The sequence below is a fragment of the Corvus hawaiiensis genome, chromosome 27 (assembly GCF_020740725.1).
Source record: "Corvus hawaiiensis isolate bCorHaw1 chromosome 27, bCorHaw1.pri.cur, whole genome shotgun sequence".
Taxonomy (NCBI): Eukaryota; Metazoa; Chordata; class Aves; order Passeriformes; family Corvidae; genus Corvus; species Corvus hawaiiensis.
This window is the reverse complement of record NC_063239.1, coordinates 3,472,659-3,498,035: the sequence shown is the minus strand read 5'-3', so window position 1 is coordinate 3,498,035 and position 25,377 is coordinate 3,472,659. Positions and strand designations below refer to the sequence as shown.

At 43.0% G+C, this 25,377-nt stretch overlaps 2 protein-coding genes across 14 annotated transcripts in view; both read left to right on the top strand.

Annotated features, from left to right (window-relative positions):
- Positions 1-14,606, top strand: part of KAT6A (lysine acetyltransferase 6A) — a 39,259-nt gene extending 24,653 nt beyond the window's left edge. For both annotated transcript variants that reach the window (XM_048287392.1, XM_048287393.1), the window contains 7 exons: positions 154-315; positions 1,230-1,323; positions 2,462-2,693; positions 3,748-3,958; positions 4,611-5,303; positions 6,020-6,341; positions 9,549-14,606. In XM_048287392.1, the coding sequence (XP_048143349.1) occupies positions 154-315; positions 1,230-1,323; positions 2,462-2,693; positions 3,748-3,958; positions 4,611-5,303; positions 6,020-6,341; positions 9,549-12,133 (4,299 nt within the window). In that variant the 3' untranslated portion in view covers positions 12,134-14,606. The remainder of the gene's footprint in view (positions 1-153; positions 316-1,229; positions 1,324-2,461; positions 2,694-3,747; positions 3,959-4,610; positions 5,304-6,019; positions 6,342-9,548) is intronic.
- A 7,484-nt stretch (positions 14,607-22,090) lies between these two features.
- The window catches only part of ANK1 (ankyrin 1), a 55,771-nt gene continuing 52,484 nt past the window's right edge, over positions 22,091-25,377 (top strand). For 5 of the 12 annotated variants that reach the window (XM_048287356.1, XM_048287357.1, XM_048287354.1 and 2 more), the window contains exon 1: positions 22,093-23,043. In XM_048287356.1, the coding sequence (XP_048143313.1) occupies positions 22,918-23,043 (126 nt within the window). In that variant the 5' untranslated portion in view covers positions 22,093-22,917. Of the gene's footprint in view, positions 23,044-25,377 lie in introns of all 12 variants that reach the window. The other 7 variants (XM_048287355.1, XM_048287352.1, XM_048287361.1 and 4 more) reach the window with 3 other exon arrangements.

The window sequence follows — 25,377 nt, the reverse complement described above, 5'->3', positions numbered from 1 at the left end:
TTATTCTGTGTAAGTTTTAAGTCCCTTGAGATGCTGCCTGTGACAGAGAAGTCTGTCACGTTAAGACGTTTCAAATGTGTGGGGATACTCAGGTGAAGCATGTCCTTGCATAACAGCAAATGGAGTGACAGAACTTCTCCTCATGTCTCTAAGGTTGATGGCAATGTCAGCACTATCTACTGCCAGAATTTGTGCTTGTTAGCTAAACTCTTCTTGGACCACAAGACTCTCTATTACGATGTGGAGCCATTTCTTTTCTATGTGCTGACACAGAATGATGTTAAGGGCTGTCACCTTGTTGGCTACTTTTCCAAGGTAAGTATTTGAGTACGAATTGTTTGGTATGGTGAGCAGTGCTGCTTTGGATTCTTTAAATTGTTGTAAAAGTTGTAACTTATGCTCTTGCATTTTATATAATAAATGATGTAACACAGGTATAGACAGCTGCTGCAACCAGGTTTTATTTCTATTACATTTGGAGACCACTTGGGTTAGTAAACTCAAGTTTCCTTTAATATTGAATAGCATATACTTGCTAAGGAACTTGTACTGCAGCTAATGGTTAAAAAAACTTCTCAAATTACTTCCTGCTCTTGGTGGAGATGGGGTAGTACTGTTTGTGAGATAGAACTGCTTGGTAATTCTGTTTCTCACCTTTTGTTCTGTATATACATTGTTTTCCAAACAAGTTTGGCAACTTTGCACCTGATTTGAAGCCTTTTATTTTTTTGAGGGAACAGGGCCATGATTTCAGATAGGACTTTTCTTAAGATTTTTATCCTTAATAATTTCAATTATTTTTAAGTAGTTTTATTTGAAGCTTTTTTTTTTAGTATTCAGAACAGCAGATTTGAGACTGGATTTTAGTATCTTATGCTTGTAATGTTTAAGGATTCACTGGAATGTTGCAATCTTTTGTAATGAATTTAGCTGCCTTCAGATTTATTCTTAGAATTCATCTTCTCTGCAGTCCATGTTCTTTACTGTATACTATCTAAGCAGAGGGTGATGTCAAGTTTTCATTCTTTGTGCTTTTCTTAACTGAAATAATGGTAGAGTTTTAATATTGTCTCTTTGAAGTCTTTCCTTGGCTTTATTGTTCCTCAGAAACTTTGACTGTGGCTTCCTAGCTCACTTTTTGCTGTAGAACTACTTTTACAGAACAACTTACAACTTATGCTGTTTCTCACTGATCTGTTTTTTCAATATGATGCTTTTTTTTCCAACAGGAAAAGCACTGCCAACAGAAGTACAATGTTTCCTGTATAATGATTCTTCCACAATACCAGCGAAAGGGCTATGGCAGGTTCCTAATTGATTTCAGTAAGGAACTTTTTCTTCACTTTTTTTTAGTCTGTCTTTTCATATTTTAAAGGACTTAACAGTAGAAGTGGATATTTTTCAAATTAAAACACATCTCAGGACAAAGGCTTCTGAAGCTCACAAAATCATCTGAACTTCACAGTTTATTCATTTTTTGGAACTTCAGTTCTAAAGACAAAATCGATCATTTTTCCTTTGATTCCGATGTTTTCTGTGTATGCAACTTAAGGTAGAAACTGAAGGCATGTGTCAGTATAGTGATTTTAGCCAAAGCTTGTCTTGTGCGTTTAGTTCCTTACACAGAAAGCCAGCTGTAAGACCGCATGCTCTGTGGTAATCTTCAGCAGCTTGAGTAGGTGAATGAGTGTCTCAAGCAGAAATGTCTTACATTTTAATTTAACTTTGAGAGCAACAAAACCAGACATACTTAAGCGCTGAATACTCAAGAAATTCTCAGATTCCTACACGTATCTTAGCAAGGTCATAGGAAACTTCCCCCTAACTATACATTGTTTATTATGCCTACAGCAATTTAATACAGCCCTCCCTGCAGACATACAAATTTTAGAGTTAATGTTAATGTTATGGTAGAGCAACAGTGAGAAGGCACATTTGTCATCTTCGTCCATCCACCCCTCTTTGTCTCACTAGGTAGAATATAACCTCTCGGCCTTTATTGAACCTGTGCAACGTTATCACAGTCTTAAATTAATGAAATCTCTGCAAATAGAGCTTGGTACTCTCCAGTATGGTCGTGAAGTTTGACAGAAGAGAATTTTCAAGAAAATGTTTAGTCATATTAGTTTTAAGAGTATGTTTTTCCTCTGTCATTTCCAAAACTGCTATTGCAATTGTGCTTCAGGCTTGGTGTAGTTTCTAGGTAGGTACCTGCTGCCATCTCGTGGCATTGCCATAGTCAGTGTCTGATGGCAGCAGAGCTCAGAAATCTCATACTCGATCATTGAATAACGGGAGTTTAAACAAACAGATAAAAAATTGGCCCGACACCTCAAAGTATCTGTCAGAGTTCTCATCTACATCTTGTAGGCAGCACTAAGCTATTGTATGAGGCCTTTGTAGAAGTTGGGGTGGAAACAGAAGCTAATGTTTTGAAACCTTTTTTATTGTGTATCTTTAGGCTATTTGCTTTCAAAGCGTGAGGGTCAAGCAGGATCACCAGAGAAGCCCCTGTCAGACCTGGGGCGCCTGTCATATATGGCTTACTGGAAAAGTGTAATATTGGAGTGCCTTTATCATCAACGTGACAAGCAATTAAGCATCAAGAAATTGAGTAAGCTGACTGGAATCTGCCCTCAAGATATCACTTCCACTCTGCATCACCTACGAATGCTTGACTTCCGTAGTGATCAGTGAGTACAGGAGTCCTGTTGTAATCCCACATACCTTCAGATGTATTTCATTGAAATTTAATGGTGTTTGAAGACAAGTCACATCTTGGTACTCATGTGCAATGCAAGAATCATTCAGTGCCAAAGCTGGCTCAGATGTCCAGCTGTGTAGCACTGTAGATGTGGAATTCTGAGTAATTTGCTGCTGTGAGAGAGAGCAAGTTGGTCTCTTGGTCATGTTTTCTTGGGATCCCTCAGCAAAATCCGTCTAATACACTCACAAAACAGAGCAAAGAACAGCAACTTTCCTTCTCTAGAGGCAGATCTGCTCCTTATTTTCAGTCAGTGAGCAGACAGTTGTTTCCCTCCTTTTCTCTATGTCTCAAAAATGCCATAAACTGTGTGGATTAACGTGGAGTGCTTGAAGAGTGGGACAGATCACTGGGAGAGGTGAAGTGTGTTGGTATAGAATAGAGGTAGCCTGCTTGCTCAGCTGACAAGTTAGGTGAAATACTGCGAATTAGTCTTGTTTCAGACCATAGCGGTTTGGTGAGTGGGGTTGTATTCTATTGTGTTTTGTGTTAAAGTTGAAACTTACTTGGAAAACTTGAGGATAGTTTTATGTCCTCATCTCACAATATACCTTTAACCGGTGATATTTCTCTCAGACCCCTAAATAAAATGCACTATGGTAGTGGGAATGCAACTTTTCTTGAGCAGTCCTTTTATTTCACTTTGGTAGCTTTCACCTTATATTGTCCATTCCCCAAATGGCGTATCCCTTGTCCATAATAAAAATGATACTCTGCAGCTGAATGTTACACATGGAAAGATAATGGCTTCACCATTAACAAGAAGTGGAAAGAATTTTAACATTTCCTCAGTCGTGAGATGCTTTCTCTGGTAGTCAGATGGTACTGCAAATTGTACTATTTTAATGAGCTTCTGTTCTCTCTGAAGTTACTTGTGGCAGCACTGATTGAGAGTATACAGATTTTTCTGTAATATATCTGTTTCACATAACAACATGTACGGTATGTCACCTGTTATTGATCAGAGTATTATTGCTGTTCAGATTTGTGATCATTCGTCGGGAGAAGCTTATCCAGGAACACATGGCAAAGCTTAGAACTAACGTCCGACCTATCGATGTGGATGCAGAATGTCTGCGTTGGACACCTGTTATAGTTTCCAACTCAGTTGTCTCTGAAGATGAAGAAGAGGAAACAGAAGATGGGGAAAATGAAGAGCAACAAAAGCAGAAAGAAAAGGATCCAGAGACCAGTGTAAGAGTGAATCTCTTATTTCTGTGTGGCATGTAGTTTATACTTAATGCTTTTGCAGGCTGCTCTAACAACATTTCATATGTGAAGCTTGCGCATTTGTCATAATCATAAAAAGCAGTGCAGTCATGGTTAGTTTATGTATCTTTATGGTTTCAGATTAGAAAATAAATAGAGAAAACATCAAGGCATAGTCTGGAGAAAATCCTTGAAGGGGTTGCACTCTCGCATCAGGTGATGAGCGCTGACTAGAATACTAAGAGGCAAATTATCTGCTGTTACTGTATTTACATTAATTGTACATTTTAATGGAAAAATAGCTTCAAGTTTTTCTTACTTTTTTCTTGAAAATTGCACAAATACTGTGAATGTAGCAGGGTGAAGTTAGCATTCTAGCACACCACTGAATGGCTGACTGAAGTGACTTATTGGGAAGCTAAGTGAGGTGTATTATCACCTGTGAGGAAAGGAGTAGCAAGTAGCACTACAGGAATCTCTTAAAGGTCAAGTCTTTTTTTTAATCTTGTATTTTTAAAGGACACTTCTGCTAAACTTTTCTGACTTTTTACTCAAAAGCTTTTGTGGAATCAAATTCAGGATAGACATTTATGCGTAAATAGGAAGTATGAAATATATTTGTTTTTATTTAAATCAGATGGTAAAATCTGTGTCATGGGAGAAGAAAGAGCAAGAGCCTTACTCACCAACAGAGAGTGAAAAAAAGCCAGACATTGTTGCTCCAGCCAATTCTGCACGACCAAACAAGCACATTTTTCCCCTGGATAGTCTTCCTGCAAACAGTCAGCCATCACGAAGAGGTCGATGGAACCGGAAGAGCAAAAAACTTCCTGAGCCCTTTTGCGAGAAGGAGCCAGTATTGCCCGCCGAGGACAAAACAGCAGTTCCCAGTGGACGATGCAGTGAGTGTGAGGAAAAATCAGCAGCCTCACGAGGCCGGTGCAGTGACTGTGAGGAGAAGTCAGTGGCCTTGCAAGGAAGATGTGGTGAGTGTGAAGAGAAATCTCCAGCCTCGAGAGGCCGGTATGCTGAAGATGAGGAAAAATCTGCAGTTTCCCAGGGACAGTATGGCAAAGGTGAAAAATCTGCTATTCCCCGTCGGCAGCAGAGTGAAGGTATGGAAAGGTGGAGGGGGCAGTTGAAAAAGAACACAGAGCCACTGAAATGCAGATTCCCAGAGGACTGCGACAGATTACCCCGGCGCTACAGTGATAGTGATAGGGTACTTCTGAGGTGTTTTAGTGAGAGTAGTGAGGAGGAAGATGATGAGCCTGCGAGTCCTCGATCAAGCTCTCCACCTGTTCTCACCAAGCCAACATTGAAACGAAAGGTGTGTGCCTTATTTCCTGTTGTTTCTGACTATGTTATCCAGTCGGTTTTGTCAGTATGTTGGGGCTTTCTGAAGGATGGTGCAGTTCACGAGGTCTGTATTAAGTGTACAGGGAGCACTTGTTCAGTGTTCCAGAACTCTCTCTGCAGGGTACTTCCTGCTGACTTTTTTTAGTGGTGGTTTTTGGTGAATCAGAGGTAGGAGTTTGAGGGTTTTTTGATTCTAGCTTCTATCTTGTGCTTTTAATTTTTTTTCTAACTTAGTTATTAAAGTTTTACTCAGTAATGCAAAATAGAAACAGATACAGTCCTAGTTATGAAAGAAGCTTACAAAACAAATGCTCTCTAAACAACTGAAATCAGAGTGTAAAGTCTTTGAAATTATTTACCATGGAGATGTGAATTCTGTCAATGTATCTAAGCAAATCCTTTCTTCATGGGATGCTGCACTAAAAAGTTCTCTTCTGTATCATTTTTGCACCTTATTCTAAGCTGTTCACATCTGTGTTGTAGTGTGTCTAAACTTCCAGCTGTTACGGATGGGCTGTTCACTTCAGCTGCTTAAATTCTAACTAGTGGCAGGTGCCAGTCACTATTTCTAGTGAATTCTGGATTCTAGAGCGGAACTCTCTGCTGTTCATGTTTTGTATTTATCTAGTGTTTTATTTCTACTGCACATGATAAAATGTCTTCTCTTTTCCCACCTTCCACTTTCAGAAACCAATTCTTCATCGGAAGAGGCGTGTCCGCAAGCGTAAGCACCACAACAGCAGTGTTGTCACTGAAACAATCTCAGAAACCACAGAAGTGCTGGATGAACCATTTGAGGACTCAGACTCTGAACGACCAATGCCCCGATTAGAGCCTACGTTTGAGATTGAGGAGGAGGAGGAGGAAGAGGAGGAGGAGGATGAAGAGGAGGAGAGTGAACTTTCATCCAGTGGATACTTTCGGCACTTAGCCCCACCAGACACACTCAGGCATAGACCCTCTTCTAAGAGGAAGTCCAGAGATGAGGAGGAGTCTGATGACAATAATGGTATGTTTGGTGGTACACTGGTGAAAGTTTGATAGATTGTATTGGATGATAACAGCTCATAACAGAACCAGCTGCTTTCTTTGGCTTGTAACTTCCAGCTGAAATGTAGGTTAGGCATAAATTACCAGTCAAACCAGTCTCAGACATTCCCTAGTTTTATGAAAATGTGCTGCATATATTTAACTATCTTATTGGCAATGACCTGATCCCAGGCTATCCTTTTGATTCAGCTTTCCTAATGGAATTGGTATCTGTGATTGTGGAAAAACCTATGCAGCAGAGTCACTTACAGAAATAAAACGGAAATGAACTGGCAAGCCCCCGGTTTTCCATAACAAAGGGAAATATTAAATTGTCTCTTCTGACATCTTCTTCTTCATCACATTGCATGTTCACCTTCTCAGCTTCTCATACCTCCTTAAAGTTCTCTGAACCTTCAGTTCATAAAACAAGATAATTTGGTTGTGACTGGTTGCTTAGAGTCCACTGACAATTCAGAAGAAGCATCTGTCATTCAGGTGCTCCATTAGCAATCTTCTTTATGGCTGTTAGATGTCCAGTTGTTTTGATGGGCTACATAGTGCAAGGCAGTCGGCGAAATAAAAATGAACAACTGTGTGAAAAACAAATATGGTGCCATTATCCCACAAGAAAAAATTGTTACCTCATTAATTTATGGCTTTCAATTAGGCTGTGGTTACCAGAGAAGAATTTTTCTTTAAAAGTACTTTAATACTAAAAGCATTAATATGATAATAGCCAGGTTTACTTTCTATTTAGCATCAGTTACCCTTAAATCCTTACTACAGCATATAACTATGTAGATTTAGTGCAAACATGTGCTTACAGCATTAAGTTTCCTTAGTGGGAATACATGCACAGTCATCTTATACCATTGGTATAAGATACAATTTTTTTAAATTCTGTTGTGATTAGATTACTCATTAAATACATTTTTGTGATACTCCAGCACTATTAATAAGCCTATGGAGTCGGAGACAGATCTGTTAGATCGGTTGTTTTAAGTATTTTTCATTTGTGCTCTTCTGAATGTTTTCTGGTGGAGATGCAGATCTCTTTAGAGATTCCACTGATGTATATTCTTTTATAAAATAAATCAGTGATTTTTAACCATCTTTTGCAGACTACAGATAGTCCATTAAGTGCCCAGGGATCAAAAATGGTACTTGGAAAGCCACTGTATTAACTGACATCCATTTTATACTACAGTGATAAATTTCTGGCTCACCAACTTTATAAATATTTGTCATTTAGTGTTTTCTGTTCCCTTGTCTCACTTCTGTTGCTTTTTTTTTTCCTCATGAGCTTCTGCAAATTGGTCAGAGCCTCTGAAGTAATAAAGTAGTAACCGTATTGTTTTAGGGTATTGCAGCTCCTGACATCACATCTCTGTTGGCTGCTTTTGTCTTCAGTGTAGATGCCTTTGCACATACATGTTAAAACTGTAATGCCCTTAGAGAAAATACAGTGTGCTGTCAGTTACCTAAACATGTTCATCATAAACAGCTGGCTTTTTATTTTGATAAAAACATTAGGCTAGGTGGCGGGGACAGCACAGTCTTATGACACTTCAAAAATACAGTGTTGCAGCAATTAACAAATGGTTCAGATTTAGACTATTTTAGTCATAACTATGAGGTAGGAGTGTTTATAGGAATCTTAGAATTTTTTTAGAGGTTCTCCCGTCACTACAGAAGCCTACTTTTGACTTCTTTTTTTCTTTTTTTTTTTTAACTTTCTGACTTGGGGCCAGATTTTTCTGCTGAGAACTTAATGTCTAGCTGAGGCAATCCATTGAAAGTGTTTTAATATTTCGTTGAAATGCATCATTGTGGTTTCTTAAATGGGTGTCTGATGAGAATTTGGATCGGTTCTGATTGCTGTCAGGGCAGCAGTGAGAATGGATAGTGTAGGGTGGTGATTTGAGGCCAGTTTTTAGTAAGGGTTAGACATTCTGGAAGACAGAAGGTGTTCTGTGGTGTCAAAAACAAAGTTTGTTTCTCTATATTCTACCAAATCTGTGCAATTTGAGTAGTGTTGTGTAGGGGAAGATGAAGCTTGGTAATGGCTGGGCTGTATTATTTTGCTTTTCCTAGTTCTACGTGCAAGTTTTACTGTGAATGTGGTAAATCTAATCCTCTGTAGTAGATACGAAATGTGAAAGACAGGGAAGAGAAATAGTGATGGCTTTTTTTTTAAGAGGTGGGTTTTATTTCTAAGGGTTTAAGTGTTAATGCTTTAATAAGTATTATGAAAATAGTGTTACCTTCTTCCTGTACAACAGTATGCTGGCTGACTGGCAGATCCTTTCTTTTCTTTATGCACATTCCAAATACTTCTTTTTGGATGACATAAGGAGTTACTGATTTTTTAATTCATTTTTTAATACCCAGAATTTTTTCAGAATGCTTTTCATTGGAGGGAGGTATTTAAAGTAAATGCCTGTCTGAGCAAAGGGCAAGAATAACTCCCCTTTATACAGATGTATAAAATGTCACTGACTGTCCTAATTGACAGGTTCAAACCAAAATTAATTCAGGGAATGCCTTATACTATTCAGTAAGTTCTCAGTAAGCAATCACATTCCTTTCTGGCTGTATAAGCTCTGAACCTATTTGAGTGTTTGGAAATCACTGAAATGCAAATCTTGCTTCATCAAACAAAAGATGAAAGAGAAATTCAGCTTCTTGTTAATGATTCCTTCAATTAAAAAAATTACTAGCCAAATCCAGGCATCTGTGTATTTCTGTTGGCATTAAAAAGCATAAAGCTGTGAAAAAAGGGAAAGTATTTCCTTTCTTAAGCAGATGCCCAGATCTAAATGGAAACATGCTTTTATTGCAACTTCATATGTTCCCCTACACTGCAACCCGTTCATTTGTGAACATATTTTATAAATAAAATTTGTCTTCTCAGGACTTCATTATATAGCTTAGAGCTTAATTTGAATTGTGTATTAAAGGCTCAGAGCTTTGAACACAGAAAATCTTGAAAATGTTGATGTTCTTCGAAAATGTAATGTGCAACATGCTGCTAATGAGCAGACCTTGATCCTTCTAAGCTAATATTTCTAAGCTAGGCTAATATTGAAGTTGATAAATACATTGGGCATGCTTGGGAAAGCTTCCCTGAATGCTTAGGTCAAACAAAAATGTTTGAACAGTGTCTTTCAATTTGTATTTTCAGGTAACCCACCCTTGAAACCATTACCTATGCTGAGGAATAATGAAGCAAAGGATTCTTCACTTGAGCCAGATACTTCCACACCTATGAAAAAGAAGAAGGGATGGCCAAAAGGGAAAAGCCGAAAACCAGTCCACTGGAAGAAAAGACCTGGTCGAAAACCAGGTTTTAAACTGAGCCGGGAAGACGTGCCACCATCAGTTCAGGATGAAATAGGTGATGAAGCGGTAGCTAATTCAAAACCAGGGCGTAAGGCCAAAATTTCAGATAAAGAAGAACGTGTTGAGCAGAAAGACCTGCCTCTCACTGAGGAGAGGAAAGAGGAAGATGTGAATATGGAAGCAGAAGAGGTAGGAGAGGGAGAAGAGGAAGATACAGCAAGCGGTGAAGCAAGAGCAGTTTCTCCTGTGGACAGCAACAGCAGTCCAGTGCCAGAAGTAAAAGAGCCTGAGATAGAAGAGGAAGTAGAGGAGAAGCCACGGATTTTAGAAGAGCAGAGGCAATCAGAAGAAGAGCAGCAAGAATTAGACGAACCTGAGCACGACCATGAGGAAGAAGAGGAAGTTGCAGTAGTGACAAATCAAAACGAAGATCATGATGCTGATGATGAAGATGATGGTCATCCGGAGTCTCTGAAGAAAAAAGAATTGGAGGAACAGCCTGTTAAAGAAGGGGTGAAGGAGGAGCCTCAGGTGCAAGAATGTTTTTTAGAAACAAGCATACCAAGCAGTAGAGCAGATGCAAAAGAAAAAGATGAAGCAGAGGCAGATTCTGAGGAAGAGCAGGCTTCCAATGAGACATCAGTGGGCTCAGAGCATGTCCCTGGGTCTGAAGATGATCATGAAGAAGAGCAAAGTAATAAAGAGGGGTTAATTGAATTAAAGGAAGAGGAAGAGATTCCTCATAGTGAACTAGATCTTGAAACTGTTCAAGCTGTCCAGTCCTTGACACAGGAGGAAAGCAATGAGCATGATGTAGCTTACCAGGACTGTGAAGAAACTCTTGCAGCTTGTCAGACTTTGCAGAGTTATACCCAAACTGAGGAGGATCCTCAGATATCAATGGTTGAAGATTGCCAGGCCTCAGAACACAACAGTCCAATATCCTCTGTTCAGTCCCACCCCAGCCAGTCTGTGCGTTCTGTCAGCAGCCCAAATGTGCCTGCTCTGGAGAGCAGTTACACACAGATAAGTCCTGAACAAGGATCCCTGTCCGCACCCTCTATGCAGAACATGGAGACCAGCCCCATGATGGATGTGCCTTCAGTATCGGACCACTCTCAGCAGGTGGTGGATAGTGGCTTCAGTGACCTTGGCAGCATTGAGAGCACTACAGAGAATTATGAAAACCCCAGCAGCTATGACTCCACTATGGGAGGCAGCATTTGTGGAAATAACTCTTCCCAGAGCAGCTGTTCATATGGAGGACTGTCTTCTTCTAGCAGCCTCACACAGAACAGTTGTGTTGTCACTCAGCAAATGGCAAACATTGGCAGCAGTTGCAGCATGATGCAGCAAAACAGTGTCCAGCCTGCAGCAAACTGTAATATCAAGTCACCTCAGAGCTGTGTAGTAGAAAGGCCCCCAAGTAACCAGCAACCAACAACACAGCCACAACAGCAGCAGCCTCAGTCCCAGCAGCCACAGCCCCCACCTCCACCCCAGCAGCAACCTCCATTATCTCAGTGTAGCATGAACAACAGCTTCACCCCAGCACCGATGATCATGGAAATACCTGAATCAGGCAGCACTGGTAACATAAGTATCTATGAGAGGATTCCAGGAGATTTTGGTGCTGGGAGCTATTCACAACCATCAGCCACATTCAGTTTAGCCAAGTTGCAGCAGCTGACAAACACCATTATGGACCCTCATGCCATGCCTTATAGCCATTCTCCTGCTGTGACTTCCTATGCAACCAGCGTTTCTCTTTCCAACACAGGGCTGGCTCAGCTGGCTCCCTCTCACCCTCTGGCCGGCACCCCACAAGCACAAGCCACTATGACACCCCCACCAAACCTGGCATCCACCACCATGAACCTCACATCACCTCTGCTTCAGTGTAATATGTCTGCTACCAATATTGGTATTCCCCATACCCAGAGGCTGCAGGGGCAGATGCCAGTCAAGGGGCACATTTCCATCCGCTCCAAATCAGCCCCCCTGCCCTCAGCAACCGCACACCAGCAGCAGCTGTACGGCCGCAGCCCCCCAGCCGTCGCCATGCAGGCTGGGCCTCGGACCTTGGCCGTGCAGCGGGGCATGAACATGGGAGTCAACCTGATGCCAACCACCCCGTACAACGTGAACTCCATGAATATGAACACCCTGAATGCCATGAACAGCTACAGAATGACACAGCCCATGATGAACAGCAGTTACCATAGTAACCCTGCCTACATGAATCAGACAGCACAGTATCCTATGCAGATGCAGATGGGAATGATGGGGAGCCAGGCCTATACCCAGCAGCCTATGCAGCCAAATCCTCATGGAAACATGATGTACACTGGCCCCTCCCATCACAGCTACATGAATGCTGCTGGGGTGCCCAAGCAGTCTCTTAATGGACCATACATGAGAAGATGAGCAAGATCAACTTGCATCCTAAAAAACTGAAATAAATATAAATAAAGGAACCTTTTATACTGACGAACCAGAGAAAATGGACCTTTTTCCAGTTAAAATATTGCTGTAGATTTAGAGGGATTTTCTTTGGTTTATTTTATTTTTTAGGAAGCCTGGTCTTTATTTTTTTGATGTTTGTTTGTTTGTTTGTTTTTCTTTTCTTCACAATCGTCAAACATTTTACAGCTAAAATCACTTACAGATGTTTTTTAGAGGGGAAACATGCACAAAATCTTTTCATAATTTAAAAAGAGCCTTACTTTGCTGACAAAGTGGACAGACTATGTGTAACGTGAAATCATCTTCCTAAATTTTTTTTCAATGTATGTCCTTTTCCCTCCCCTGTGCCCCTCTGTATGCAGTTTCTAGTGCTGCAGGCATGTAAAATGTTTGACATCTCAAAGAATAACAACCCTTCCCTCTAAACCCCACCTAACATTTCCTACTTCTAGCAGGAGGCACTTATTGGGAGATTTGGAAGGGGACACAGAGGATAAATGAAGATCTTTATTTCTGCAAGTCAGGAAAAATCTTTAATTTTCCTTGACTCCCTCACCCTCAGTAAAATTTGGAGTTAGGTGGAAACAATAAACTATTCACATTGGTGTTTTTGTAGATGAGTTAATTGAAATTGTATGTTTTATGCTGAAAATATAATGTAACTTTAAAATGATCCCATTCACCACCCAGACATGCACGTGAACACACATGTGCATGCATGCACACATGTTCTGTCACTGAACTGCTGGAAGCATCTCAGAAGAGAACTTGTTTTGTATCCCTTCGGCAGTCGTGAAGAGGACAGGGTGGGTAATGGTCTGTTAGGACAAGAAAATAGTTACAGGCTCTTCTGGTGACCTGCGAGTCAGCCACAGCTCTGAGATCCCAGACTGCTTTAGTACATACGTGGAAATGCTGAGGGTTTTGGTTCTGAGCCTTTGAGTCAGACTGAGCTCAGAAGCAGCTGTTTCCAGTTAATCTCTTGGCTTGGGAAGTGGTGGAAGATAAAGTGTGCATTTGGTGACTGGGATGAGAACCCTGTGGTGTCCTTGTCACTCTTCCCATTCCTGGTCTGCGGTAGGAAGTTGCTGAATGTGCCGCTTTCTGGGGGTCAGTGATGTTTTTCCTGATTCTCTTACTGTGTTTGATATCCATTTTATAGGAATAGCCACACATTTGATCTAGTGTGGGAAAAGAAGGGAATCGGCCTCTTTACAGCAGTGAAACCGTCCCAACACTGTAGCAGGATCTAGGCGGCAGGATTTTGCTGTTTATTACTGCAAAATCCAATTTACATTAATTTTGGCTACACTGCTGGCATGTCACCCAATACAAAAAGGGACAGCCCTTTAATGTAAAGTTCTTTTTTTATTGTATATGAAGTAGAAATACAGACACATTAATAAGACTAATTCCTTTTGTTTTTAAACCAAAAGAATCTAAAAGTTGGGGTTTCTTCAGATGCACTAAAATGGACTTTCCTCCAGTAACTGCTAACCATAAAAGGCAGAATTCAAAGGACTTCCACTTTTTATTTCTGTTTAGTTTTGAGCATGTACAAGGCTGTGTAGGACCCCATTTCTCTGTATATACTATTCCAGTTCCAAATAACCCGTGTAGAAAGCGCACTGTGCTGCCCTCTCTTCTTAGATCTTCAGCTGTGTCGCTGCTTCCTGGGGGTGGGGGTGGGTCTGAGACAGGAGGAGAAGCTGTTGAAATGAGGGCCATGAATTCAGTTTGTTTGCCTTTATGTTTGGTTTGGTTTTGTATGGGTTTTTTTATCAATTGGGCAGCTCCCTTTTCCACAAACCTTTGTGACTGTAGAACTATTGTAGAAAAAAAAAGTTCTTTTCTATATATAAAAAGAAATTATCCAGCGCAGTAATATTGGTACCTACCATTTTTTCACTTCTGTTTAAAAAAAAAAAATGTATTTTTAGCAAGATAACTTGGGTAATCTTCTAAAAGAAATTAAAAAAAATCTCACTGTTAGTGACTTCGATGCCTTTTAAAAATAAGAGCTTTTTCATTTCATTCCATCTTTAAAATTTTTTATCTTTGTTGTAGAATATTAAAAACTATTTTAAGAAAGATAAAATTCTCTTTAAAGAGATCTCTAGAGTGTGTGAATAGGAGCTCCAGATGCCTCTAAAAGCCGCATGTACAAATGAAGCTGAGTCTATTCCTGTCTGTTTATATTTGCTTTTCCTGTTTTGTAACCTCTTTGTACTTTGTTCATGGTGACTTGTAAGCTAAGGGGAAGGGGGTGCCTAGATGCCTTTGTAATTCTTCATGTCATACGCTCCTGGCTGGATGGTCTCCCTTCCTCTCCTTGTATGTAATATCACTTTTTTTTCCCCTTTCTAGCAAGTACTTTCAAAAGAACTCTGTACATTTTAACATAAAAAAATAAATTATGTTGAGCCATTTTGGATGTCAGTTGTGCGTGTAGATTTTTTTTCTTCCATTTGAGTGGTGAATGCTGTCCCTGATACTTAGTCCTGGGAGTATGATTCCCTGTGGGCCTTTTCACCTGAAAGAGAGGTCATACTTGGAATTCACTTATGAGATCTCTTGTTCATGTTAATTTTTATCTAGAATTTCTAATTAGAGAAAAATTAAGAAAAACAAACTTGAAGCTTCTCCAGAAATCACCACCTTCAAATGCCTCTCTGCCGGGGCTGCCCCAAACCCAAGTGTGGTCCTGGTTTTTGTCAGCTTCAGTTTTTAATTTTGACTTGCATCCTTTAAAACTGGCCGTGTGTGTTTGAAGTTTCCCCCACGCCCTTCAGCTGCTCTTTCATCTGTAATGAGAACCTTGTATAGGAGGAGAACGAGCCATTTTACCCAGCAAGGTTTGCCCTGCAGCTTTAAGGCACAATTGGATCATTGTGGTGCCATCCCGCTCCGTCGCTGCACATTCTCCACAAGCTCAGAGCTCTGACAACGCTAGAGGGAAGCACAGTTCCAGCGTGTGTGTGATCGATGCCAGAGTTTGTTTCCCTGTGACAAGCATGATAAGCCTCGGGACAAGAACCACTGCCTCAGCCTCCTGTGGTCCGAGGGCTGGCCCGAGCCATATAAAGACCCAGTGGCCACCAGAACCTTCCAAAGGCTTTTCCACAGACATGCTGTCACAAGGTTGTCTTCGAGAAGGCAAGCTGTTTATAAAAAGCATTATTTGATCAAACAGGCTGCATTGTTAACTGGTTGTTAATTAAAAAAGAGCAACAAAAAAGCCAGCCTCGGTTTGTGTGCGCTAACTTGATGACAGCCACACTTGGGAGCCATGAACAAGGTGACCTCTTTTTCAAAATCTTGTCCAACAAACTGTCAAATCCTACCATTAGAGAATGACTAAATAGGGGAAAGGGGGTGGAGCGTTGTTGGAGGGTTTTGTGTTGTTTTGGTTTTTTATTTTGTTTTCTTTTGAGAGGGTTGCCAAGCCAAAACGGGTTTGAAATCGGGCTGTCTTGAAGAGCAAGAACCTTTGGTACCACAGAGCATGGTGTGAACAGCTGCTCCTCCAGGTTCTGCAGTGCCATGGCCAGGTATCATACTGTGGACATGGGGAGAGTTGCTCTGTTCAACACTGTCAGGTTTGCTCTAACTTAATTGATAGGTGAACCAAAATGTCTGCTTCCAGCTCTCAATATGCAGGGAGGAGTTTGAACGCAACCTACGGCAACAAACTACTGTCTGGGAGGCTAGAGTTGTGGTTCATGAAAGAGACTAACTGAAAGGAGAATGATCTTAAAGGGTTATGGCAGTTCTGAAAGCTCATCAGTGAGATAATTCAGAAAAAGCTAAAAAGAACTGAACCATCTTAATTAGGTTCCCAGCTCAGGGAACGAGTTCCTTGCTGAGATCCGATCTCTGCAAGTAATAGAAGAATGCAGATTGACTGAGGCAGACCAAGTTTACAGCGTCTGAGGTGAGACTTGCAGCATCTTTTATCTTCACAGCTTGTCAGCCAGAATAATTTACCTAAAAATAGATGCCTGAAGTTGAGCTTTGAATGTAAAATTCTTTCGCCCCAAATACAGAGAATCTCAGCAACTTCACCAAATATTGATTTTTCACCTAGAGCAAGGCAGGACTCCAGCTACATGCTTAATCTCTTGAAACAGCTGCAGTGCCTTGCAGAGTCAGGAATTTGTTTCCTTGCTTCCTTCCTTCCTTATGGGAGGTTCTATTCTGCTGGACAGCTCTGTATGTGAAACTGGCACATAATGACCTTGTTCATTTTGTGTCATAATTTTCCTAAGAGTTCCTCTGTCAGTATTTGTTTGTTCTCCCTTGCCAAATACTTTGCTCTGTGAACTCTAGATAGTGACTGTTGTCAGTATGTTCGTCATTTGTGTCCCATAGTAGAATCCCAGTGTGTGATTGAGGTAAAAGAGAGTTATCATAGTACAAATAATCTGTTTTCAAGGAAAAAGTGATAAATATGGTGCTGTGTGACAAATAATTAAATAAAATTCTTGAAAAATTTCTACTTACATGTTGGCTAATATATGCACATGGTACCTGTCAGCTAAAGGAGAAAGTGTTTACTGAAACTCTTGTCATCCTCTGTTTCCCCATTTTACCCAATAGGAACAAGCAGTAACAGGAGATCATCTGCAGTTCCAGATACTTCCCAAACAACTCCAAAGAAGATAAAAATGACTGTTGGACAAAAAAAATTATGTGGTGAGTTAAGTGAAATTGCTGAGTCCATTTCCCACTTCTTCTATCCTGAGTCCTGCATGAATGGTGAAGACAAAGAGCTTTTGTTTATCTGCAGCAGATCTCTAGGGTCCCTTTTTACCAACCATACACGGACAACACATAGAAGCTTGGTATCATTCAGAGGCCAAATGCTTTCTAACTGAGAACGTCCTAAGCGTAAGCTCCTGCTCACGACAATCTTACATGTATGGCAGAGTTACTTACTCTGCCAAATCCAGTTAACTTGACTTTTCAATCATGCTGTCAAAATTCAAGAGATATTTTAAAAACCAGCTGCCACTGATGCCAAAGACCATTCAGTTGGTATGCTGCTTCCCCCCATCAGAGTGCTAAGCATCAATTCAAAGCCTAGCAGCTAGGGAGGTACCAAGACAACAGCTCTGAACCTAGAATTTGGTAGCGATGAAATCTTCCCTGGTATCTTGGGGGAAAGGTAAAAGGGTGTCACATAGGAAGAACTGAATTGTTACTGGTCAGCAGATTTCCTGGACCAGGGCTTCAGTCAGTCCTGCTGGGAGGAGCTGTTCTCCAGGGGAGCGGGTTCAAGTTGCTGTGTGTTCCCTTCTGATAAAAATCTTCTGCAGTCTGAAGTAGGCAAGACTGCAGTTACTTCAGGAGTGTCCTTGTCCTCCTTTGCATTGTGTTAGTGAGCATGCTCTTGAGACCAAAGCAAATCACAGAAGTTGGTCCTCAGAAAGTGATCTGGGTAGATACAGCAAGGGGTCAGCAGGTGATGGCTGAAAGGCTGGGGACAAAGGAAAGCACTGAAAAAAACAGTGTCTTTAGAGGCCGTTGCAGATACCCTTGATCATCTCTCTGTCTATCCAGCTGTGAGACAGACACTTTGATCTGCTTGGAAACCTGATTGCTGTTCGCAAGAACCTTCATCACAAATTCTGCACAGGGCTCAGCAAGTCCAAGCAGCAAATGTTGGTGCAGAAGGAAGATAGAAAGGGAATTGTGATGTTATGGGGTAGCACTGTCTGGAAGCTCTGACAGCTTATGTACAGCTGCAGATAACTGTGTTATAGTCAGGGTCTGAAGAATACAATATTTCTCTAGGTAAGGTGATAAGGAAAATGAGTTTGAACAGGGAAACATTTCTAGCCCTAGAAAAGTGCAAGTATCTCTCTCAGCTGCACTGGTAAAAGCTGTTCATCTACTCAAGTGCACTGTCCTTTTCTGGGGATGGCAGATGATGCCTTTGGTGTCTTTCAGGCTATACCTGAAGTGCATTAGATCAATAATCCCTCTGATTTACAAACAGAGTCTGCACCTGGGACTATCTGAAATCTTGCTAGCTGATTCTCTGTTCTGCTTTGTGGGCAGGCAGGGACTTAGTGGTATTTTGCAATTCATGTGTCTAGTGGTTTTCCAGTCATGATCAGTGTGCTGGTTTGGACAAATTTGGAGGAAAAATATCCTCTGATAGAAGGCAGGTTACAACCACCCCTCCCCCACCAGGTTCAGGGGAAAAAAAAGAAATTTTTCTCGGAGGAAAGTGAAAGAGATAAAAACTATTTATTTAACAAACACACAGGAAAAGGATAATAATGCTAAGTAATAAAACCTCTCACTGTACAGAGAAACCTGGGAAAATTTCAGAGTCCTTCTGTAGATGTGGTCTCTCTCCTCCTCCTCGGAGCTGGGTCGTGGGCCCACCTCCAGGGCCTCGGTGGAAAAATTCTCCCAATGTGTTCTGATGTTGAAACAGTCCAGAAGAGAAGAAGGGAAAAACTGAAGTCCCAGGAAAACAAAGTTCAATTCTCTGTCTCCCTCCAGAGAAAAGGAGCCGAAAAACTGGCTGATAATGGTGCTTCCTCTGCTCTTTCTACCACAGAAGCAGAGGAGTGTGTGTATCTGTGTCCTTGAAACAACTGCTTTGAAAAGTTTGCTCGGTTTTTTTTCCTCGCCCCCCTCTCAGGCTCAGTTTAAAGGCACAGAAAGGCACAAAGTTAATTTCTGGGCATAGAGCAGCGATAGGGGATACACATCATAAAGTTGCCCCAAGACAATCAGTTATGCGGTAATGCACCGGGCCACGGGGACAGGGGTTTAGGATCAAAGCTATGGCCAGGAACAGTATTTTGAAAAGTTCTCTGCATCTCATCTTCCCTTCAGCATCCCTTTCCAGCATTCCAATGAGCCTGTGCTTTAAGGGCCTCTGGAGAAGGAGACTGGGCCCAAACCATACAATCAAAGAATCATAGAATAGTTTGGGTTGGAAGGGACCTTAAAGATCATCCAATTCCAACCCCCTGCTGTGTACAGGGACACCTTTCACTAAGCCAGGTTGCTCTGAGCTCCATCCAGCCTGGCCTTGAACACTTCCAGGGATGGGGCAACCACAAATTCTCTGGGCAACCTGTGCTAGTACCTCAGTCTAGAGTTTCTCTGCTAGCATGTGCAGTCCCTTCATGTATCACAGAATTGCAGAATGAGTGATGTTGGAAGAACATCTGGCAGTCATTTGCTCCAACCCCTGCTCCAGTGGGGTCACCTAAGGCAAAGGGCAGACAATCCTAATGCAATTCTGTGGTGATACAGAGCTGCCTCCTGAACTGTCTGCCTGCTAGTACATGGGAGATGCTAGTACATCCTTCCAGCCTCACTATATGCAGTTTGTGCTTCTTTGTAGAATCATTAGAATCTTTTCATTATTTTTGTTTGAATGAGTGCCTCATTGTGCATTAAACAGAATGGCAGCCACGCATCCGAGTAAACGTGTCTGGAGGCTTTCTCAGGCATAAGCCTGCAGGCAAAAGTGAAGAACATTAGGCTAGCTGTGCCTAAGCATGTCCAGACTCCAAGAATGGCCACTCAACTAGTTAAAGAGTCCGCACTTGCAGAATAGCCTGCCCATGGCATGAAGCCTTCTTTGATTTGGCAGCTAGTTACACCCATGTTAGTAAGACTTGCACCTCCTCTGAAAGTGTCTCCCTTACGGTCACTCAAAGCACTTGCAGAACTCCGAGTTCTTCTGAGCCCTACTAAGTACTGAGCTGTGATGTTAACTTGGAATAGCATGTTCCAGGCTGGTTTTATGAGTAACTTCTGTCTTAGATGGCTTTTATGACTCTACCCTCTGAGTTCATTAAATGTCCCTCTTCTTTAATGCTGCTGCTTTTTTCCCCCAGCCCTTTGTTTGGAGCATCTGGTAACACTGCATAAAGCTGCCTGGAACAGGAAAAGAAAAATAGATAACCGAGGTCTCACACGTTCCCCTTCACATGCTTCTCACTGCGCAGAAAACGAAAGAACACGGCGCCTGATGCATAAGCCAGCAAACAGGTTAGCAGGTTAAAAGCAGCAGTGACAAAATAAAAAGCTTTCCAAGAGACTCTTAGGCTCAACAAACTGGTTGAATTGCCCAGAGCTGGTGGACTCTGCCCCTTGTTCCCAGAGCAAACTTAGGAATTTTGCTTTTTAGCAGCTGAAGCATCTCCACTGTATGCCCACAGTGTCCTCCGACGCCGTGGGCGTGCAAAGCCTGGCTAGCCTCAGCATCTCATTCAGCAGTTCCAGGTTATTTTCCTGCTCCTGCCATGTGCTCACCGTGCTGTGGCTTGTAAGGAGTTAAGAGGTGGGATCTGTGTGCAGGAGGAGGCCGTGTCCTGCCGCAGACAGGCAGAGGGCGGCTGTTCCCGCTGGCTGGCGGCGCGGGGCGTCTGCAGCGCGCGTTCTGACATCGGGGAAAAAAAGAATGCCTGTGCCAAAGCCTGGAGTGCAGCACAGCCATCCCTTGGGGTGTCAGTGTGCAGGCCCTGGCACGGAGTGGGCCTGCATTCTGAAGTCTGACCCTGCTTAAGTCTTGGAATCTGGAAGGCAGGACTCGAGCAAAGGCTGAGACGTCCTTGCTGGTCATACAAGGAGCTCAGGGTGGCCCCTGGCGCTGAGCAGTTGATGCCCAGACTGGTTGAGTGCATCTGGTGGGAAACGAGGCTGTTGCATATAGCAGAACTTGGTGTCATTCCTGAGTTCCCTGTTTTGAAAAATTAGGAAATTCCACAGAAAGAATTGCAAACTAGCAGAGATCTGATTTAGGATGCAAAGTTCAACGTCCAGAGGTGAGGTGCTCCCAGCGTTGTGCTCCCAGCTCCCTTCTGTCTGTGGAGCGTTTTAACTCTGCAGCTTCTATTTAATTTTGGTTGTGGTTTTTTTTAATATGGCTATTGACAGAATATTGCTATAAAAAGATGTGCAGCTGTATCTAGACTTGAGTGTATTATTTATCTATGTGAGTAAAATACACAAAACTAAAGCTGTACTAGGAAACACGTAAAATTTTTTAATTTCCTATTCTTCATGTTTTATTGGGATCTTCTCTATTATCAGTCATCATATTCTTTAAAAACTGTATGATGCACCAAACTTTTTTCCTGATTTTATCACACTCCTTGGTCTATGAGTGAAGCAAAAGAACTGGGGGAACTTCAAAGGGAAAAGAAGCAAAGGGGAAAAATGCAAGAAAACTTACTCTAGCAAAAAAGTGACCTACAGTGTCTGTACAATTGTTTGCATCTCAGCTTCCTGCCAGTCTAAATAGTAGTACCCAACTACTGTCGGGTAGTTGCTGAGGAACTCACATTAATCCCTGCTTTGCCATCTTTCAATACAGAGGGACCATTACTGCCTAGAATTTGGGGAGCCAGTTCCAGAAAAGTGCAGCATTTGCAGAGCTTCCACCTGGGTAGATAGTTTTCCCATGGGTGCTTTGCCCCATGGGTTTGCACCTAGGCAATGTTTTTTCCAAGGGACAAGAATTGAGCTGATAAAGGCAGGGCTGCTCAGAGGTGCCTGAACAGATAAGCACACTTTGCTGCAGGTGATGGTGTGGCCCCCACCAAAGAGCCCACCCCGAAAATCCCACTCGGTTTTATCCTGGCCCCCTCACACACTGGTGCCTTGTGCAGGAACCAAAGGTACTCCTCCAGACCTGACCCCTGGGTACCAACATGGATTTGTTTGTGCTTTTGGAAGACAGCTGCAGGTGAAATGTAGGGCTGCGTGTGGAGAAGGGATGGCTGACACTCTGGGAGTCTTGCCTAGGTATCCTCAGAGAGGATTTGAGCTCTGGTGATGCCTGGGTGGGCAGGAGCTGGTGGCTTGGGTTTACTTTGCTGCTGCTGTGTAAAGAGCAGACGGAACCCTTCATTTCTGTCTCCACAGCTAAGATCCCTCCCCTCCTCTTGCTGCTCACTCAGTGGAGAGATGCGAGGAGGAAAAGATGCTGCTAAGCTGCACTTTGCTCCAGTACTTGGCACATCCTTCGCAGTATCGGCTGTTTTCTGAGCAGAGATGCTGCCTGCCTGCTAACCGATGCAGCCATTCCCTATTGCTCCCCTTGAAAGAAGATGGAATCGTAACCCAGAGAGTGAGTGAGTGATGCGGCTGCTGCACAGAGACTGACTGGGAGGAAGAAAATTGGAGAGACTGGAATATGTGCCTGCCTCAGCAGCACTGCAGTGGTAAAGCCCCTGACTGAATACGTGCAGGTTACTGTTCTTTAGGCATTGCTACAGAGAACTCAGGAGTCGGATGAAATGCATCGGCCTCCTTTTTCACTGCTTCTCTATTGTCATCATGCATTAATTGCTGGGAGTTATTTTCCTTCCTGTGGCTGACTGCCTGCATCTCTTCGCATACTGCAGGAGAAACAGTGAGGGAGAGAGCACCAATCCAGTGTCCTGTCCCACAAGAAGGCTTCTGCATGATGTGCCAGCGCAGTCAGGGGCTGCTGCAATGGTGCATAGAACCTCTGGAACAGCTGGATTTGGGATTATTAATGGTTTCTAAAGGTGTCCCAAACTGCATCTAGCAACTACGTGGAGACATTGGCTGTCCTTTGGGGCTTACTGACTGCTTTCAATTTTCCTCTCGTTACTGCTTTCACGCTCATCTGGGTCGACAGCATTTGAGTGAGGGGAACATACTTCCTTGGCCAGGAGTCGGAGGGTGCTGCCCAGAAAGTGCAGGTGTGAGCTCTGGAGGGGACTGCAGTCTGACCAGCCATGGCTCAAGCAGCTAAGCAGCTGAAGAAAATCAAAGATATTGAGGCTCAGGCTCTGCAGGAGCAGAAAGAGAAGGAAGAATCCAACCGCAAGCGCAGGAACCGTTCTCGGGACCGGAAGAAAAAGGTCAGTGGCATTGGGGCGAGCAGCCCTATATCCAGGTGTGGTTGTGACAGTGAGTGCTGTTTGTGTTTGGGGGGTGTTGGAGGATGGGGAGAGAATGACAGAGGGGCAGCCTAGTCTCTGTACAAACCTGTGTGCAGTCAGCACAAGAAACAGTCTGTCAAACAGAGGACAACTTTTGGGACCAGAAATCTGCTGTTTACCCTGACAGCTTGCAGGGAGTGGGGGGAGGGAGGGAGCACGGATATAAAGAAGCCTAATGAAGGGGAAAGGGAAGTGAGGGGTTTATCAAGGCAGCTTAATAGACTCACTCAGCCCAGTAACAGATTTGATCTCTAAGATAAAATTGCTGGTTTCTAGCTTCCTTCCATTTCCCACAATCGCTTTTTGCGTTCAGAGCTAAGGGACAAGAGACCCCCACCCGTTTCTCTTGTGAAGGACTAGTGTTTATATCCACTCTCTCCCTTGCTTAATCTGCACCAGAATACTGAAACCAGGGCATAGCGGGAGCAGACCCCTAACAGAGAAGGCATGTTTGTGCAGAGGACTGTGGGTTCTGCTGCTCCTGGGGGCAGGCTATATTTGTGCATGGGACGTGGGTCATCTTTCCTTGCTGGCAGCAGGTGAGGAGGATCAGGGGCAATGAAGAGGTGTCTGTCCCTTCTGCTGACACCAACATGCTGGAGCCTGGGGTCTGCCAGGTGTTTCGAGCTGTAGCTCCTCTCTGGAAAGTCACTGCCAGATTTTTCTTGCTTCCAGCTTCCTGCAGGAGTGGGCATGTTGCTAAGATAGCTTTGCTGCCCCTTGAAGACCTCTTGAATCTGAATGTTCTTCTCACAGGAGGGTCTGAGGGTATATGTGCTATGCACCAGTGCAGAAAGGCAGTGAGGAGAGAGGTGAAACCAAGGATAATCAAGGGTATATCTGATAGGAGGTTATGACACAGGAATTCTTAGGTGGGCTCCTCCTCTGCCTTTACCCAAAGAGCTGGAGACTTCCATGTGCCTCTGTGAGCAGGAGCCTCACAGCAGAGCTTTGCTGTTGGAGCGTCTTAGTAGCTGGGCCCTGAGAGTACTGAGGAGTCTTGCTTTTCTTAAAGCTAGGCTGGGACAACCCGGAGAGGTCTGTGTCCACAGAGAGCAGCTCATCAGGGGGAGATCAGTGGACACATCAGGACAGATGTGAGGTGTGCAGGCAGCAGCTGGGGAGTTGGATATGGGGGTCATTCAGCTGCCACACTGTCGTGTCAGATGCCTCCTTCTCCAGTGATAATAATTGCTCGGTGCCTGCAGGTCCAGGACTGTTCCCTGCAGTACTTGTACTGGAAGCTGATGGAGCAACTTGCCTCTCACATTGCCAGAGGGCTGTAAAGGGGATCTTATGTGAAGAACCACCAAATCAGGTCATTCTTCTATTGGGCCAGCTCTCTCTTGTTAGCCCCTGCCCCAAAGCCTCAGTGTCTCTAGTGATAGTGCTTTTCCTGTACAAGTCTCCTCGGGGCCAAGCAGAGGTGTACCAGGATGTATTGGAATTTCTCATTCTGTTTTGCTGCAGCAGTTGTGGGGGTTTGATTTGTGTTAGGTCAGTGTCTTTTAGTGCCCTGTGAGCCTGCATGGGACTCGTGTCGTGTCCATGCCAAAGGCCCTTGCACCGGCTGCTGGAATATACTGAAATCACTGTGGTGTCATTGGCTCCTTCTCTTCCTCTGCCAGTGCCTTCCAGCTGTATCTTGCTTTGTAAAGCAGACACAGGCTCTTTGGGGCAGAGACTGTTCATTCACTTGATGTTTGTACAGTGCAGGGTATCAGTGTCTTGTCTTTCTGGTTGAGCCCACCAAGCATAGCTGCAGTGAAAGTTAGTAGAGGCATGACCTATGATCCAGGGAAGTCCTAGCATGACATAAAGCAGAGAAGATGGCCAGAATGAAGGAGATGACGACCTCAGAAGAAATTTCTTCTCATCCCATGCCATGTGAGCTGCTGTTATGAGCTGTTATGTCTTCAGTTTAGTATCCTTTAGCATTTCCTGGAATTTTTGTGTGGTTGTATGTGTCCCATGAACAGCACGGTTGTATCTTGCAAGAACCTTGTATTCTGTGATACTTGGAGTCAGTGAGTTCTGTTATTTAATGCTGTGTAGCCCAAAAACCTTCTCCTTGGACCATGATTGTATTTGTTGCTTTCCAGTTTCCATAGCAATTTCTTGGGTTTTGTATTAAGTGCATGTAACGATAACCTGATTGACCTTGTACTGTCCATTTTTGTGCTCTGTACCTCTTGTTTGTCTCTTGGCACAAGGACGGTCCAGATGTATAACCTTGTCACTCCTCCATTATTC